The 20,362-nt window shown below is 36.1% G+C and overlaps 1 protein-coding gene across 1 annotated transcript in view; it reads left to right on the top strand.

The window, feature by feature from the left end:
• Positions 1-20,362, top strand: part of stg1 (stargazin-like protein) — a 1,309,117-nt gene that overhangs the window by 822,113 nt on the left and 466,642 nt on the right. Inside the window, exon 3 of the mRNA XM_069839565.1 lies at positions 5,173-5,238. Coding sequence (XP_069695666.1) covers positions 5,173-5,238 — 66 coding nt within the window. The remainder of the gene's footprint in view (positions 1-5,172; positions 5,239-20,362) is intronic.

Raw genomic sequence — 20,362 nt, 5'->3', positions numbered from 1 at the left:
GAGGTGGATTCAGTGGCGTACGCAGAATTCTGTAGAAGGGGGGGGGGGAGGGGAGTCATTATTACAATTGTTTACAATTTACATTATTAGTATTTTAAATTTAGTAAAAATTATTATTATTATTAGTATTATTATTATTATTATTATTATTATTATTATTATTTCTATTCTGAACAAATTTTCTAATTTTTTTTTTTAACTTTCACACAAACACATTTCACTTAAATGTCAAAAATAAGATCAATTCCGCCCAAAATAGTTTTACTAAAGGTAAATCTACAACTACTAATTTAGTTTCCTATCTCAATCTCATTATGCCTGTTGTTGAAACTCAAGGTCAAATTGACTCAATTTATTTTGATTTTAGCAAAGCATTTGATGTTGTTCCTCACAAAAGTTTATTATATAAATTATGTAATTTTGATCTCTCCAATAACTACGTGAATTCGTTTGAAAACTATTTAACAGATAGACAATCTTGTGTTAGACTACGTAATTCTCTCTCGGATCCATTTAATAGTTATGTGGAGTTCCTCAAAAGTCTACTTTGGGGCTCCTCTTACTTTTATTATTTATAAATGACATAAGTAAAAGAATAAGTTCTAGCTGTCTTTTATTTGCGGATGACCTCAAAATATTTAGTAAAATTAGTAGTTTGGCTGATTGTCAAATTCTTCAAAATGATATTAATTCAATTGCACTATGGACTGTTGAAAATGGAATCAAATTCAAAACTTTTGCTATTCCCTTTTCACGTAAAACTACCTCCCAAGAATTTAATTATTCTCTTAATAATGTTATAATTACTAGGGAAAGATAGTATTAGAGATATTGGTGTCTTACTTGATTCTAAATTATATTTCCATGATCATGTGCAATATATTTATACCCATTCATTAAGAATGTTTTGTCTAATTAGATCTATAACTTATTGTTTTTCTACTCCTATGTGTTTATTAATTTTATACTATACATTGCTTAGATCCAAGCTTGAATATGCATCTGTTGTATGCAACTCCATTACTTCCACTGACTCGGCTAAGCTGGAGAATATTCAAAGAAAATTTATTTCCTTGTGTTCTTATAGATTTTTACCTAATTCTGATGATTATAAATATAAGGTTAACTGCAAATATTTTAGTTGAAGGAGTTTATTTGCCAGACGTCAAGATCTTAATTATTTATTTTTTTGTAAAGTCCTTAACGGTGATATTGATTGTGAATCTTTCCTAAGCAATATCAGTATTCGTATTCCTGTTAAGGGTTTAAGATTTCATAAAAAGTTTTACAATAGAAATTCCAAATCTCTCTCTCTCTCTCTCTCTCTCTCTCTCTCTCTCTCTGCTTTGCAGATGTATAAAATATCCTAATTTGCATGGATCTAACTTGGATCCATTTAATGTGTAGTATATACTTTTGGAGTTTTATATCAGTTTAATTTATGTCTTTTGTTTAAATGTGTATTATAATATTATTCTCATTATCTTTTATATCATTTTGTAGTTTATTCATTTATATGATTCCATCCTTTCATTTTCAGTTATTTTAAGTATTTTGTCACCCATTTTATTCCGTCCATTCAATGTCATTATTGTCGTTAATTGTAATTATTGTCTTTATGTGTAATAATTATTTTATGCACTTTTATTGTGATTTTGTCATTATTAATTTTGTCATATTGTAATTATGATTTGAGCTGAACTGTTATTGGCCTCCTCTGGCTGTTGTACAGCACAATAAACAATAGTAAACAAATAACTAAGTTATTATTATTATTATTATTATTATTATTATCATTATTATTATTATTACTAAAATATGAACTGACAAATACACGAAACGCTAAACGAATGTTTCAAAATAAAGTCAGGACTCTAACAAACGGGTGAATACCGCTCTGAAAATGATTTTAAAATAGACAATGTGCAATATTTAACATCTGCACTGCAGAACTGTCAAAGTAATCTGTTCGATATGTTTCACAACCAATTAAATTTTATATTGTGTCGGCTTCATTTTATTACAAGTTCGGTACTAGGCGGTAGGTTTCTCTATAATTAAAATAATATTGTTATAATTCGAACGTGCCACAGTACCAAGCATAGAAATTATATTGAAGGAGGTGTAGGAATTACTATACCTTATGTTGATGTAGATTTTGTTACTCTGACAGTGAAAAATTAGAGAAAGAGAAACGATTATGGATAAAAAATATTCAAATCTAAATATGTCATTACTACTATTACTTACTGGCTTTTAAGGAACCCGGAGGTTCATTGCCGCCCTCACATAAGCCCGCCATTGGTCCCTATCCTGAACAAGATTAATCCAGTCTCTACCATCATATCCCACCTCCCTCAAATCCATTTCAATATTATCTTCCCATCTACGTCTCGGCCTCCCCAAAGCTCTTTTTCCCTCCGGCCTCCCAACTAACACTCTATATGCATTTCTGGATTCGCCCATACGTGCAACATGTCCTGCCCATCTCAAACGTCTGGATTTTATGTTCCTAATTATGTCAGGTGAAGTATACAATGAGTGCAGCTCTGCGTTGTTATGTCATATCTGAAAAAAGTTAAGAAGGGTTCAAACCATGTAACCCCTCCTTCCGTACGTCCCTGGGTGGATTCTAAACTGACTTGAGTCAGAATGACACGTTCCAAAAAAAGAAAGTCAAACACTAATCAAACAAATTTGACGTCCTTAGTGTCTCTCTTTTATTTCATTAGATACCTTAGTTGATTATGTTTTCCACTTCTCTTCAGCATTTATAGTCACTCTTTTCCTTATATAGAATTAATGTACTCAGTGTTTTTCAAACGAATCTAAGTCAAGAATTAGGAGAGTCAGCAGTACTTATTTATGCAACAAGTGGATAATCTTGATGATTATATCGTGACAGTTTTTGCTAGTGTCATGATAAGATTGTCCACGAGTTGGATTCTATACTTTATGTCATCTTAGCAATATAAATTGTATGAAATAAATTATAAATTATCCATAGCTGATAAAGTCTTCATATGTTCGGTTCGATTATTTGCGCCTGGCATTGACATTGAATAAAGAGAAATGGATGAACTTGCAGGTATTACAAACTCCAGCTATAGGCTAAGGTATCAAATTTGATATTACAAATATTCCTTTATTTTATTAATATAGTTTCTCTGTACCACAGAACTGTTATATGTGATACAAAATTGTTAAAGATTGGAAATAAATGATACCTTACCTTGTGTCCTGCATTTCGTTTCTTCTTACACTGCGCGTAGAAGCGATAAGCAAGATAGTCAGATGGGTTGCATGTACTCCTACCCAAACGTTCATAGCGAATACCCATTGCTATTATTGGCACGCGTGCCATAATAAGCTGATTACGAACGATATTGGATGTGGTAACAACCTGTTGATAATGCTAGGATGGCATAAAATTAATTTACTCAGGTACAATTATGTGGAAAAATTTGAAATTTATCCTTCGAAGAGGTGGAAATTTTCAAATATCTTGGAGTAACAGTAACAAAATTATATAAATGGCATTCGGGAGGAAATTGAACGCAGAATAAATATGGGAAATGCGTGTTATTATTTGGTTGAAAAGCTTTCACCATCCAGTCTGCTCTCAAAAAAGCTGAAAGTTATAATTAATAAAACAATTATATTACCGGTTGTTTTGTATGATTGTGAATCGTGGACTCACACTTTGAGAGAGGAATGGAGTTTAAGGGTGTTTGAGAATAAGGTGCTTAAGAAAATATTTGGGGCTAAGAGGGATGAAGTTGCTGGAGAATGAAGAAAGTTACATGAAGCAGAACTGCATGCATTTTATTCTAAACCTGACATAATTAGGAATATTAAATTCAGACGTTTGAGATGCGCAGCATATGTAGCACGTATGGGCGAATCCAGAAATACATATAGAGTGTTAGTTGGGAGGCCGGAGGGAAAAAGACCTTTGGGGAGGTCGAGACGTAGATGGGAGAATAATATAAAATGGATTTAAGGGAGGTGGGATATGATGGTAAAGACTGGATTAATCATGCTCAGGATAGGGACCGATGGCGGGCTTATGTGAGGGCGGCAATGAACCTACGGGTTCCTTTAAAGCCATAAGTAAGAAAGAATTATTTGGACTTGCAGAGGATAAATTAAAATATGAGTGAAACAGTTTAAAATATCTGTTTGAGGAATAAGGAATTTTCATATTCTGAATCGTTCCTTTCACATTTCCACATAAGCCATAGTTCTTCTACATTGAACTGGGTGAGTTGGGAAGATAGCTTCTTGTAATGTTTTCCCTTGCCATAATAACTCTCCCGACATTTAAATTTTGAAATTAATACAATGGTCGAATCTGAGACGTGTACATCCCTTGTAGTTTGCCTGCTACCCTCTCTTCTTACTGGTCTGTTGTGAACTTCAATCGTAACATACCAACGCAAAGTATTCATTCTCTTCGTCCGACTTCAGTGATAAATAATTTTTAGCATAAACTAGGCCATTAAACATTCGAACAGAATACTTGGCTGCAATACGAGCATTCGGTTTCTCATTTCTAGCTTTTTGTCTTGGTTTCATCAGACAAATAAGATTCAAAGAAATATTCTATGCATTCATTTTGTGAAATATATCATTTATTCATTATGAAAATTTGTTTTGAAATTTTAAAAATGTTATTTTTCCTACAATTCATGCAAAAATATTAATAAAATAAACTAACAGCATTTCTCACAAAATACGTGCGATGAAACATGCAGGTACCTCATAAACACTTTCTGTAAAAATTTCATCCCGATTGATTAATATTTCGTATAAAAAAGTTGGTTTTGAATCAAGAAAAATAAACTTACGGAAAAATGGATTGGAAAGTTAAATGAATATTTATGTAAATTAAAATTCTCCTCCGCTACATTCGTCTAGTAACTGCAGAGAGCCAACTTGAGTACGAAAAGTTACTAGATTTGTAAACAGAAATTTGTGAAAAAGAATTCTTTGTGAAAAATAAATTTGACAGCTCTTTAAATGCATAGTTCCCTTACAGTCTTAATTTAAAAACCAAATAAACATATTTGTAATCAGAATTGAACTAAATACATTTGGAGTATGAAAATATACATTCTGATGATGTGAAATAGCCGATAATACTTTTTGGAAAATTTTCATGATTTTCAGTGGAGCCTACCGGACGGCTAGAAGAGCTACAGCTTTGGCACGTCGCTGACACTTGGGGACGATTGGGTGAGTGACGGAAATCGAGTACATGTTATTAGAGAAAAAATAAATTTATTATCTCTATGTTTGTCTTCATATAAAATGGGAAGAAGTTGTATTATAAGAATTCCTTACCGTAAGTGAGATTCGTCAAATATGCTATAAGTCTTTGACGTATAGTCAGTGCTTCTCATATCCTCTATTGAGACCTTTCCAAAGTTTCGTCTTTAATGCGGTTGTAATTGTCGTTACTTTATACCAGCCGTCGGCAAATTTGTACCCACGATGACATCACTGCCGCAATACATAAGATGTAATATCAATCGAGGAGTATAGAGCACTCCGTTCGGATCCCAGTGGCGGACTCTCAACACAAGCGACTAACTAGACTAAACAATATTGATTTATAGATGGACAGATTATATTTTACTTCACTTTTATTTTTACTGTGTTACAATAAACTAGGAAAATACGTCACAAATTGCCACTCTTAATATAACTCGTAAATTTTCGTCTGCTAATCACGATCTTTGTTTAGATTTTACAAGTTTTCGTTCAGAAAACAATTGTTTGGAAATATATTGGATATAGAGTCAAACATAGCTATGATAGGACTACACATATTTTTCAATGGAGAGCATTTTAGATATATCTAATCCAGTCTGGTGTGTTATACAATGACCCCACTTATTTCCAGCTCTCTTAATAACACGTTAGTCAACGTAGTAGACTTTTTTTAAAGTTATATTTCGAGTTCCGTATGTTACTACAGATACAAGTTGCTTTATGTTCAGATTCATTTCTTCTATATATTTTCTCAATGCTTGGAATAACTCCTCTCCTGTTGTAATTCCTTCGACTATGACATCGATCAAACATTCTTATACAGAGATATCCTTCATAGCTCCGTAAGTGAACATTACCAATTCTACTGTATCAATATCTGTGTTTCCACCTAAAGCAAGAGATTAAACCATTGTTTAGGCATGTTTGATTTTATTTATCGTTCAGCTAGTGTTTCAATAGCCCTTATCCTCCTTTGTATTGTCCGTGTGGATAATTTCATACTGTTAAAAACATCAGATTATTCAGGACAAATAATGTTAGCAACTTTATTCAGACATGTTTTAATTAACTGTCCTTCATTATAGCACTTCAATGACTTTGCGATTTCCCAAAAAAACATAAATTGCATGGAGTTGCCTATGACTCATAGATTGTTTCATCATATTTTAGTACCGGAACTGTAACTTTAATTTAGTTTTTTTTATTGTTTCTATAGCTTCTCCCCTTCCAGACTTACGAAAAGAAAATTATTTTTATCCTTACTTTCTATTGTACACATTTACGTTTAAAATTACGTTGAAAATATTCATGTTTACCTGCGATACCTTGATAATCTTATCACGTGTTGTAATGTCGGTAGATGTTTGATTTATATGTGTCTATTAGAATTTAGAACACAAGAGAGGTCTACATTGTCACCATATGCACAATAAATACTGTTCCTCCCATTCTTCCTTAAACACACTCTTCCGGGACGTTGAAGGTTTTGAGAAAGATGCAATCTAAATGTAATCAGGTAACCCACCACTGATAGATGCCTGTGTACAGGAGTTGTAGGGGAGTTGCACGTAAAGGAGGGGGTGATGCAAAGACAGTTTACTGCGCTGCCCCAGCGAAGTCACTATTGCTTGTGATCACGATTACATTTTTGCCGATCCCTGCTTTATACAGTTAAAGAAGAGATTTCATATGGTAGTTATGTGTAATTGAAATGTAATTCTACAACTAATGTGCAGTTAATAATGTAAACTATAGTTGAAACAAAAGTCTTGAGATGTCAGATGTATCAGATGTAATCTGAGGAAAAATATATATATATATCACACTAATTTCGCAGAGACGTAGGTTTTACTGAATTATTGAAAGCTGATTTTGTTATATCCTTTATGCTCCTAAATATATGACGTAGTGTATATTTTCCACCTCAATAAAGTTACATACTAGGCCAGCCACTCTGTGCTTTAATCTCTCATCTGTGATGGAAATTTAAAAAAAAAATTATCTCGTACGTAATTTAATTAATTAGCTAATTGCTTTATTTTTCTTGTTTATTATATACATTCGTCAATTACCCTTAATGTAATGTAAAAGCAGTGTTGAAAGTTAATTTTAGCATATGTTGCAATGCTGAAATGCGCAAAGAAAAAAAGAGACGCTGAGAAAAAGCTAACTAAAGATATTAAAATGAAAGGAAGTATGCTTTCGGCTAGAATACTAAAATTGTGTTTCCATAATAACAAATATTGTTCATTTATCTAAGAACACATTCGTTTAATTGAAAGAATTACTTATAAGAAAATACTTAAATCTGTACTTCTCAACAAATTGATCAATTCAATAATATATAATTACCTCAAGACTTATGAATGAATGCGAGTCATGATATCCCACAGGCCTCCCACAGGCCTCCTTTTCTATATTAGTTGAACGGCATGTCCCTTTACAATAAAGGTAATACTACATGTCTTACTAGCTCATGTTAACAATATAATACATTATGCCTCGTTTCTGTTACTCTCTTGGCGTATGTAGGTTTGTTATTTTGTTGTGAAAATTTGAGTCTTTCACTATATCTAATGCCTACTCCTATCTATCCTAGATTAAATTATCCTAAGTTTACTCGTCTAAATTTATAGTATTGACATAGTTTATGAATGTGTGCGCATGTTCTTGCATCAGTTTACGCTTTGTGAAAGTCCATTTGCCAGTTTTCCTTAACAAATTGTCAACGAAGAAGGGGAGCGTCTTTGTCCGCTTTGCAAAGAAAAGGATTCATATGAGCATATTTTATTATTGTGTGTCGAATTGGAACATGCGCGGAGAAAATATTTACCACTCTCGATGCTAAGTCAGAGTCGGAGTTCGCTTGCATGTCTTGACCTCATGGGGAATAGAGAATGGGAACAAAAGACTGGATTGTTCCTCTTGAAGACGAGAAAGATTAGAGCTGCAGCTGTCGAAGTTTGCGACGCGAACTGAGGAAGGGATAATAGTATCCACGCAACTGTACACTTTTAGGTCTTTTAGGTTTGGATATAATATGATATAATGTGTTTTATTGTGCCATTTCCATTTTTAATATGTGTGTTCTTTTAGAGAGTAGTTGGATGTAATCTGTGGGGGGAACCTACAAAGGAGGACTTGTTTCGGGTACAAAGCACGTACAGTCAGAAGACCCGTGCATTGGATTTTAGACAAAATTATGATAATATAAAATTTGTATGTATAATATTACTCAATAAATCCATCTACATATCACTACAACATTTCCCGCTGGAATGCTAGTCTTTCTTTGTCCATTTTCGGGCACTCGAAAAGGAGATGGTCGACGGTCTTTTCCTCTGCTCCACACGTACACGACGGGTTGACCCTCAGCTTAAATCTGTATAAGTAAGCACCGGGTTTTGATCTGCGCTGTTCTGCAGTTGGTTCCCAAACAAAATATCAACAACGTGAGTTGGTTCCCCAAGTTCAAATATCATCAACGTGAGTTGGTTCCCCATGTTCAAATATCAACAACGTGAGTTGGTTCCCCATGTTCAAATATCAACAACGTGAGTTGGTTCCCCATGTTCAAATATCCAAGGCTGTGATTTTGTAGCAGGCTGTGTGGGACATGGATGTTAATCGATCATGTAGCAGAGTAGTTGCTATTGCCTATAACGCCACCTAAAATCGATCATGACCCGTGACTCCATCTGCGCTGTGTGGGACATGGATGTTAATAGTTTGTTTCAAATTTCAAATCGTTCGTTTCAAATTTTTACCAGTACAGGGATAAAATTGTGAAGTTTTTCGACGCCGCGTGTCCGCCAAGCACAAAACATTTTTAACATATCTACTACTGTAGACAGTAGTTGACAGTCCTAAGTCTGCATAAAATGGGAAGGGAAATGTTTTTTCTGTCTTGATCTAGCGCGGGAACCAATTGCAGTACACAGGAGAAATCAACCTGGAACCAATTCGAGTATAGCTCTGGATCGAACTGGGAACTAATTCACAGATTTGGGAACCAATTCCAGTACAGCCGGTTTTTCCATGCCCAGTTAGGAAAGTTGTGATCTTTCCATTCAGTGGAATGTTAACCTCTCTTTTACACGGGGAAAAAAAGATTTTATTAATGCACCATTTTTTGTGTTTTGCCACTCACTTTCCCCGTAACCACACTTTCTTCTTGAAGTTCCCGCATGATGTCGCTGACTGGTATCCTGTCGAAGCTCACTGGCAACTCGTTGTTGCTTGCTGCCTGCTTTGCCAAGTGGTCGGCCAGCTCGTTCCCCGCAAGTCCATCGTGTGTCTTGACCCATGCGAAGTGAATAGTCCAGTTTAATGTTTCCAGTTTTCTTATCTGTTTTCGAATTTGTTCTATCAGGTGGTGATGGTCGTTGGAATTTCGTAAGGAACCCAGTGTGATTCTGCTGTCGGTATGGATGGCTGCTGATTTTCGAACATCCTGCAGTTGTTGGAGTACTTCAGCTGTTCTAGGGCTTTGAGAATTGAAGGGTTGATAGGAAAAACAACCCATGTAAAAAAAACACTTTTTTAGGGGAGCGAAAAACATTATATCTCGTTATGTAAAAGGATAAGAAACTTAAAGTAAAGGTATAAATACCCCAATGCTTTATAAATATATTGCTTGTATTTTAAGCATACACAGACGCCACATGATTTTAGCTTTCCATTAGTACCAGTATCTCATTTTCGGCTAAAACTGACATGGGTTGTTTTTCCTATCAACCCTTTAATTGCGTAGGGGAGTCCGTTGTACCTTTGAACAATTTTGTTTATTTTATATATAAATAATTTATATTTATTTATTTTAAGTTACAAATACATACACTAAGACAAAAAATATATTCTTTATCTAACCATGTCTCTAATATGCATGTTAGACAACACATTTTCAACTTTCAAAGAAAAACAAAAATTTGAAAATTTGTTCAGAGGTACATGATGATCATGTACCATTGAACACACCCTCGTGTACCTTTGAACGCATCGTTACTTAAGTGAATTTTTAAGGAAACTTAAGAAAAATTGTTCATCACATATCATAATACAAATTTATATTAATAGAAAAGTTCTAGAAAGCATCAGTCTGTCCATTGTCATCGTAATTTAATTTGAAAAATGAAATGAAAAAATTAATAACATCTCCAGTGTCATATAATCATTTTAAACTAAATTCAGGGCTGTTGCAGAAATCAACTTCAAAAATGAGTTGCCCCTTCTGTCTTCAGGAGGTATCGTATTTCACTGGTTTTGGTAGTTTCATAACGATATCTAATTCATTGACGTCAAAAATGCCCTCACTGCCATAAATAAATTTATTTCCTTTATCCTTTTCAAATATTTCACCTGATATTCAGTAGCCACATTATCAGATTCTAATATTTCTCCTACGTAATGATCAGAGATGTTCTTTTCTTTAAAAACTGCACTGCGCAATGATACAGATTGCTTGGTAATTGCAGCATTCATTTCATCTGTATCAATATGATCCCTCGTTTTGCCAGTTTTACTTCTTGGCATTGTTGAAGTGGAATACACAATAATAAAAATAACTTAAAATTTGGTAAAAATTCAAGTGACGAATAATTACACGTGTTACTTTTTCAGTTAAGAACTTATTATGATAGGCTGGTACAGTATATATAATTATTTTACTAACATCTTGTACCTATGAACAGTGTTCAGAGGTACATTACGTAATAGTATTCAAAGGTACAGGACTATGCCTGCTTTAGAAAAAAGCATACTGCTAGGTTTAGGCTAGGTTCAACAAGAGTAGTTATTACAATGTATTGCTCACAATATTGCAGACAACCAAGCTGTGATATCAAATATTTGAAATTAAACAAAGCATGAACACAAATAAATAAAAATTGAGGCAACAAAATGTTCGTTTTCAGTGCTCAAAACATAAACAAAATGGCTGTGAGGAAAAACCTCTAACTACAACACTAGTGCACTCTGGAATTTACTTGACAAACTAGTATCAATGGCAACCACAGAATGACATTGTTAGTACAAAAAAGTTCCAAGTGTTCAAAGGTACACTATGTCAAAGGTACAACAGTCTCCCCTACTGTTCCGCTTAGTTGTTCGACCGCCGTCTGTGTAGTTTATATTGTAGCTGGTTGACTAATTCTTGATCCATGAATATGACGAAACCTGAGCCAACTCCCGATTTCCCTTGCTGCCATCGGTGTAGATGTCTGCTTTGTAGCTTTGATGACTTGATTTTTCTTTAATCAGGATTTTATCTGCTGGATGCGGCCATGTTGCGTAAATCTCTACAGTGTCAATCTTAATTCCCTCCTGGATCCTTGTCGTGCTTTCATATGCTGTCGCCAGCTGACTTAACTATTTACAAAGTTTATTTCACACTTGCACAAACACTGACTTTACTATTTACACTATCTTAACACTGATTATGTTATATATTTAGCATGACCTTTCCTAGTTTTTTCCATAAAACTCTGTTGTTTGCTGTCCTCGACCATTGTTTCCCCGCCTCTTTGGCAAAAATGTCAGACCATCTGAGCCGTGGTCTTAGTGACTCACAATCATGTGTCGGAACATGAAAGAAGTTTTTCTTAAAGTAACACTAAGAATTTTTAACCGTCTCTGTCGACAGGGCTTCAATTTTATTACGTCCAACTTAATAATAGCTATAAAAATTTTTTTGCCGCTTTAGATGATATATACTTTTTTAACCACAGATCCAGTGTATGAGTAGTGGAAATTAAGGTTGACCGTATACATGCTTTCTTCTCCACGACACTAAGAAAAAGTGGTGTGTGATATCTGCTAACCATTAGTCTTCCTTCTGGGAATGCACAGACTGGAAATATCCTGTCACGCAGGCCGCTCTGGTGAACCGATTTTACTACCCGGGATGGAATAGTTTGCATGACCTAAGGCCCCCCGAGCTACAGATCCCCCTGCTAGCCACCTCCGAGTTCCCTTACAGCCTATATGGTTCCTTTATCTTTCCGCGTAGACCTCACCGCAGCCCTTCATCCTCAGTCCCACGAGTTATCATGAACTCAATGTAGAGCCCACGGTGCATGACACTACCACCAACAACGAATGACCACATATCCACGGGGTCCAAGTTCGGCGGCGGCCGGCTGCCGACTCTACATCGGAGCGAGCCCGAATACTAAGGAAGAAACGATGATGATGATGATGATGATGATGATGAGGATGGCGAAATAAATCCAAGATCCAACGCCGAAAGTAACCCCGCAATTTTGCTTTGATTGATAGACGAAAAACCTCCGAAAAACCTCAACCATGAAACTTGCCACAAGCAGAATTTGAACCCGAACCCGCTCGTTTCACGGTCATACGTGTTAACCGTTACTCCACAGAAGTGTATGGTACATTAAATTATGTGAAGTAATGTAATTTGATGTGGTATGATATGATAAGGACGAAGAGTTGACTCTTTTTTGTCCCCGAAAGCATTTGAGAGGAACTAGGAACCATTCTGTAAGTTACGACAAGTTTAAAAGTTCTGCATTCACCTGAACTTGATTCCAAGGTATTTTATTTCGTACTTTCTCTAACTAAGGATTGAACACGTGGAAATAATGTGGCTCTCTTGCACCACGTGGCACACTAAAAAAAAGTCACGATTCTTCGTTCCAAGTAAGTCCTATAAAATAGGAGCTGAAACTGCGGGTGATAAATGCGAGCACTACTGCCCAGTGGACACAGAAAAAAAACAGATTTTTGTAAAATGGCAACGTTCGGATTCGCGAGCGTTTCCTGGGAACCATTTCCCCTTTTATTCACAAAAAGATATATAAGAAGAGAAAGATTACTGCTAAAAATAGAAGAGAACGTAAGTAATGTTAACAGTTCCCTCCCCCACCACCGACGCTCAGGGCTGAACAAGATTATCAAGTCTCTGATTCTTTGGGTCAAAATAAAATTAATAAATTGAGAAGAGTATTTATGCTTATAAAATTAAGATTTTATAAATATTTTAGGAAACATCATACATACTTACTTCCTTACATACTTACTTACTTACTCACTCACTTCCTTACTTACTGGCTTTTAAGGAACCCGGAGGTTCATTGTCGAACTCATATAAGTCTCCCATTGGTCCATATCCTGAGCAAGGGTAATCCAGTCTCTACCATCATATCCCACCTCCCTCAAATCCATTTTAATATTATCCTCCCATCTGCGTCTCGGCCTCCCGAAAGGTCTTCTTCCCTCCGGCCTCCCAACTAACACTCTATATACATTTCTGGATTCGCCCATACGTGCTACATGCCCTGCCCATCTCAAACGTCTAGATTTAATGTTCCTAATTTTGTCAGGTGAAGAATACAATGCGTGCAGCTCTGTGTTGTGTAACTTTCTCCATTCTCCTGTAACTTCGTCCCTCTTAGCTCCAAATATTTTCCTAAGCATCTTATTCTCAAACACCCTTAATCTCTGTTCCTCTCTCAAAGTGAGAGTCCAATTTTCACCACCATAAAGAACAACTGGTAATATAACTGTTTTATAAATTCTAACTTCCACATTTTTTGACTGCAGACTGGATGATAAAACCTTCTCAACCGAATAATAACAGGCATTTTCCATATTTATTATGTGTTTAATTTCCTCCCGAGTGTCATTTATATTTGTTGCTGTTGCTCCCAGGCATTTGAATTTTTCCACCTCTTCAAAGAATAAATTTCCAATTTTTATATTTCCATTTCGTACAATATTCTGGTCACGAGACATAATCATATACTTTGTATTTTCGGGATTTACTTTCAAACCTATCTCTTTACTTGCTTCAAGTAAAATTCCCGTATTTTCTCTAATTGTTTGTGGATTTTTTCCTAACATATTCACGTCATCCGCATAGACAAGAAGCTGATGTAACCACGTTGCATTCCAAACCCTCCCGGTTTTCCTGGACTCTCCTAATTGCATACTGAAATTCATCATAGCTCACGTCGAATTTAGAGACAGCACAGTAGGCCCTGAAAGATAGGTAGCCTGAATGTGCGTTGATGATGATGATTATGACGATATAATTGATGTAAAGTCGTGATGATGATAGAAGATGATAGAATTGGTGCAGCATCGCGGTGGTGGTGGTGGTGGTGGTGGTGGTGGTGGTGGTGGTGGTGGTGGTGGTGGTGGTGTTTACGACGACGATGATTGAAGGGAAATGAGAGGAGACACGAAAGTTACGCAATTGCGCTTCCTTGCAAGGGAATTTGGGCCTGTGAGCAAGAATCTATATCAGCTCCTAGTCCTTTGACCACCTATTACCATTACCGCACCATTGTCATTTTAAGAACCTAAGATAATTTTGAAGGAGGATAAAAGTGTGCGTTGGTACTTTCTAACCTTCGTAGTGAAATCGACATATTCATTTGAAAAAATGTTAAGATATCAATATTCGCATAATCTCTTCAGTAATTGCTGCCAAAACAACTCATTATGAGCAATAAAACCCTTATGGTGACTCCTGTAAGTAGTTCCAAAAAATATACATAACATCCGTACAAGAGGATTGAAATCAATGTACAGCAGTTACAACAGTTTAGGTTTGGATTTTAGAAATCACGTGAATGTGGAGATGATGACCAGTACAGTAACAATATCCCTAAGTACAGCGGAATTGTCTGTAAAATTTGGTGACAGTGGCACGTCCTTTGTGATAGGTACCTAAACCAGTTGAATTCTCTTGCCTCACTCCTTCTTACTGAGAGAGTTTTACGGACAATATATTATCTCGAACACAGAAAGGTCCATTCGGTTGCTATTGATTTGTAGAAGTTGTCGGTTTGTTAAATCTTTGTCGTGTTTCTTGAACATCTCAGTCTCCAACTTATCGATCTGTCAGCTGTTCATTGGTTCATCAAGTTTCACAAATATCCGCTAGATGCCATGATAGTATAATTTGCTTTTTATGCACTTATTATTGATTATTATTCAATGTAATTCTTAAACCCATTGATATAGTTAGGGAAATCTCCTTTTTCAGACATCAAATATATGTTTAATACACACTTGTTCTAATATGACCATTATTATACTTTCAGAATTAGGATTTAGGATATTATTGGAGTCATGAGGCATTAACATGGATAAGCATGTCACCTTAATGTGCCATCAAATTCCTTAGCTTCAGTCATGAATGTATCCAAGGAATTTGCAACAATATCTGCAAATTTAAAGTAATAATCACAACTAACCTGAACATTAAGAGAAAATAATAATTTTCTGCTTCAATAAAGTTCACTTATATCTTTACTCGGTGACTGAAAAGGAATATCCTCTATACAACCCTATACATTAGCAGTGATTCTCGAATGGAGGTCTTCGGCCCTCTGGAGGATCAAAGAGGTCTTAGTGGAAGACCGCGAACAAAATAATAATAATTTATTTCAAACGTTAAATATCATATAGTTGTAATAAGTTTCGTAATAATAGAGATATAGAACATTCATTAGACGATTTCAGAATCTACATCATGCGCATGTGTCCGCAAGTTACAGAATGGGTAACTCCTTGTTGTCGAACCTGTAAGTTCGCAGAAAACTTGTCCCGATAGGAATATTTCACTTTCGAGAAACGCAAAAACTTCGGTTATCTATTCGATAGTGTTATAGGATCGATATCTCACATTGGAGAAATTGGACATAGGTGCAATATGACTTCAAATCTCCCTTACGTTAAAAAAAAAAGAGTTAAGTTTCTACATTTTAAACAAAATGAATTTGAATTAGTTACATTTTAATTTAAAAACTCTATAGCTACAATCACGGCGAATGACATTAATATTGTTATGAGACTTGATTCGTGCAAAAATGAAATATAATTCACAGCGAGACAGCCAATGATGGAATAAAACCAAAAAACCGGCTGCCGGTCTAACTTTCACATGTCTCAGCAGAGGAAAACGATCATCCAACCACAACGAGGGTAACATGTATTCAGCATAACGATTCCTCCAGCCGTTATGGCTGGATTTGGAAACCGAATTTCGCTATCGTAGCTCCCTAAATTTATCACGATACTGAGTGGGCATCAGTTCCATACATTAGTCGAAAATTCATGAGAAAATTTCTTCCCAATAAGGACTCGAACCAGCATAACGCGAGGTCAGGCATGATACCTCAGATCACGACGCTACGGCGCAGGACGAAAAATGAAAGGAAGCATAATTTTGATGATAAAATGTTCGAGCTTCAAGAAGTTACATTCGGCACGAACGTTATTCTGTGTGGATATTAGAACTGCTTTGTTCTTAAGTGAGCAAATCTGTGGTTCCTGGGATTGGAACCGTGACATTGATTTCGAATTAAAACTGTTTCCTTGACTGGGCGTGTAATACTGTAAGTAGATTATTTTCTTCGGTATTTAATGTTGATTCTGCAGAAACCAAGACTGTAAGCGAATTCTGTTTGCTTTTCCTGGCTCTTTAATGAAGTAAATATCTTTCCTTTGCGCCTGTAGCTCGTTTTCTGGGTGAGAGGAGCATTTTATTTAGACATACAGTTACTTCGACTTTTATGCTTACTGTTACAACTCATCATTATTTATTTATTTAGTTATTTATTCATTTATTTATTTACTTATTTATTCATTTACTTATTTAATTATTTATTCATTTAATTATTTACTTGTTTACTTATTTTATTACTTATTTATTTACTTCTTTATATACTTATTTATTTTTCTATTTATTTATTTATTTATTTATTTATTTATTTATTTATTCTTTTTCTCTCCTGCCTCCCAACTAACATTCTATATGCATTTCTGGAGTTGCCCATACGTGGTACATGCCCTGCCCATCTCAAACATCTGCATTTAATATATGTCAGGTTAAGAATGCAATGTGTGCACTTTTGCGTTGTGTAACTTTCTCCATTCTCCTGTAACTTCATTTCCCCTTAGCTCCAAATATTTTCCTAAGCACTGTATTCTCGAACACACTTAACCGCTCTGTTCCTCTCTCAAAGCGAAAGTCAAAGTTTCACAAACATACAGAACAAAAGTTAATGTAAAAGTTTTATAAAATCTGTCAGGTTTTTTGAGAGCAGATTGGATGACAAAAGCTTCTCAACCGAATAATAATAGGCATTTCTCATATTTATTCTGCGTTTAATTTCCTCCCGAGATATTTGATCATCTCGCGGCTGCCTTAACACGACCCTTCAAGAGGTCGCGGCCTACACTTTGGAAACCACTCTACTAGACCATCGATGAGAACAACATATTCATTAATGTAAATCTTTTAACCAATTAGCTTACTGCTTTCCCGAATTTAAATATGTGTGTTAAAGTAACCAGCGAGTGAAGTAAAAATCTCGCATCCACAAATGTCGTAGCCAATGACTTCGCTCATAGCGTCACTTGCTGCAAACTTCTATAAACATTTCTTGAAAACTTTTATGAACATTTCTCGAAACGTTTATGAATATTTCTCGAAACTTTTATGTATATTTCTCTAAATTTTTATGAACATTTCTCGAAATTTTTTATGAACATTTCTCGAAACCTTTATGAACATTTCTCGAAACTTTTATGAACATTTCTCAAAACTTTTATTAACATTTCTTTAAACTTTTATTAACATCTCTTTAAACTTTTATTAACATCTCTCTAAACTTTTATGAATATTTCTCTTCTGTATACTTTTCTGGATGTAGCTCCGTCTTGAGTAGCACAAGTGAATGCCTCAGTCTTTCAAACCTTTACTATGGCTGAAAATAGTTTGGTTATCCCTGACTTTGTACACGTCTGAGCCATGTATCACATGTTTTTGTGTGGTAATTGCAACATCCCTGGGACGTCGTTCATTCTTCTTTGTCTTGGGCACCGTTTTCATGAATGAATGCATGGAGCAGCTTGCAGACAAGTACCTCTTTATTTCACACAACACTGTTGAGTGATAAACTAGCGGTTTGCTCAGCGCCTCCTTGATTGCGTGCACAAGCCTTACAAATTGCTACATCAGAGAGGCCGTGACGACATGTGTTATACGTGTTCAAACAGGATTTGTGTCGTACTTAGAAATGAAATAAAAGAAACCTTTGTTTCCAGAACGTCATACGTGTGTAGGTTTTTGTACAATGTACGAGCAACTCATAACTATTTGATCAATGTGGTCTGTTTCGTCTTTGATATTAAATGTTTATTGTCAAAGTAAACTTCAAAGAACACACATGAAAGAGAACATTTCGTGCAAATATGTGCTTAGTGTCCAATATTTTTTTAAGAATCGACAGATGTTATGTTCGCGAACTCATCTGAAAGATTTGTTTAAATTTGCCTTTTATTGGCTTAGAGTTTAGGCTCATATTTTAAATATTATTATATTAGAGTTATTAATTGTTCCTAAATTTGTGTATTTCTTATTTCTGAACACACTAAGTGCAAATATATTTTTTCATGAGAAACATAAAACCTGTAACATTGGCAGACTACACCGATCCTGAATTTAAAAAGACTGAAATTTCTGATCTAGATTCATTTTCCGGGCTGAGAGGCCGTTGTTTTATTCCAGACGTTTCGTCTGCAACAGCGGCAGACATCTTCAGTGGAGTGGTATCCGAGTTCGCAAGACTCTTCTCGGCGTACCTGAGGCAACTGATCCTGTGGCTCGAAAAATCGAAAGAGAATTGGGAGGACAAATTTAAAGGTACGCAAAACGCGTCCTTGCAAGGGGTTGGGGGCTGTACAAAACTAAATATGTGAGCTCCAAGCCTGTTGGCCACTAGTCTCACTCCGGGTTACGCTGCTCCACTGAAGGAACTCTAGAAAATTTTGAAGGGAAAGCCGAAATTGGACGTAACCTCTTACCTCTTAGGTACCACATACGCGAGGGGAACTGAGATTGATCAAATGATCACGGAACGGGAAGAGGAAGAGCTGGCTGGTGTTTGCCGTTAGGATGGCAAGACGCTGTCATCTGTTGTTCGATGACAAAGCATGTGAAGGCCGTCGGAAGAAGCGCCGTGAAATCTAAATCTGCAATTTGAGAGGTCCCTGTCCTTTCAGATTACGACTAATTGAGTGACCTCGTATATTTAATAGACAATTTATAGGTTCTGAACTAGGGCATATGTCGTTTATAATAAAGGGGAATATATATAGGTCCGTGGCCCATTTCTTATAGGGCTCATCCCGACATTTGTCTTACGCCTGAGGAAAACCACGGAATACCTTGGGCAGGATGAGTTGTCTCATATAAGAGACTAGCCAATTTGGCTATTATGTAGGAGGTGATTGTTGTCATGAGCCTTGTTGATTCGTCTCAATTTCGAGACCAGCCATTTGGCTATATGATGGTTCAATTACGAAGAGGGGGAGAGATATAATTGTTAATTAATTTAGAGTTAATTATGGAGATTCATGGGGATATGAGTGCAGGTCCGTGGCCCATTTCTTTTAGGGCTCATCCCGACATTTGTCTTAGCGCCTTAGGAAAACCACGGAAAAACCTTAGGCAGGATGAGTTGTCTCAATATCGGAGACTAGCCAGTTGGCTCTTAGGTTGAATGACTCTATGAATCGATGGATCTATACTAGCCAATTGGCTCTATGATAGTTCCATCGATCAACAAAAGTAGATATTGTTAGGGAGGGATTTTGTTTAGCCCAGTTAAGACAAGGTCATTTTAAAGCGGTTACACTATCCAAAGAGTCTCATGGAGTTGAGTCGTGGCTACCAAAACCTGGGAGTAACGCCAGCCTCCCTGTCCTCCTGTCTCAATAGTATAGCTAATGGACCTGTCTGGTGTCTACGCCGTAACCTAGGATCATACTGGCCGAGGCCAGATATGAGCGGGTTGGGGTTAGCACGAGCTTCCGCATACAGGTTCCTAGCCAGTCGAGCAATGAACTCGTCTATGGTTGGCAACTCTAGTTCATCATGGAACTTTCTTCTCGAGGCGACTCGGGGGAGATGGGTAATGAGTCGAATCACCTGGTTTTGGACAACTTGGAGTTTACGGAGATGGGACACTGCCGCAAACCCCCATGCGGGTGCGGCATAGGTAATGACAGAGCGAATGAGGGCCTTATACATGGTAAGTCCTACCCTCAG

The sequence above is a fragment of the Periplaneta americana genome, chromosome 11 (assembly GCF_040183065.1).
Source record: "Periplaneta americana isolate PAMFEO1 chromosome 11, P.americana_PAMFEO1_priV1, whole genome shotgun sequence".
Lineage (NCBI taxonomy): Eukaryota > Metazoa > Arthropoda > Insecta > Blattodea > Blattidae > Periplaneta > Periplaneta americana.
This window is presented reverse-complemented; position numbering and strand designations above follow the sequence as displayed.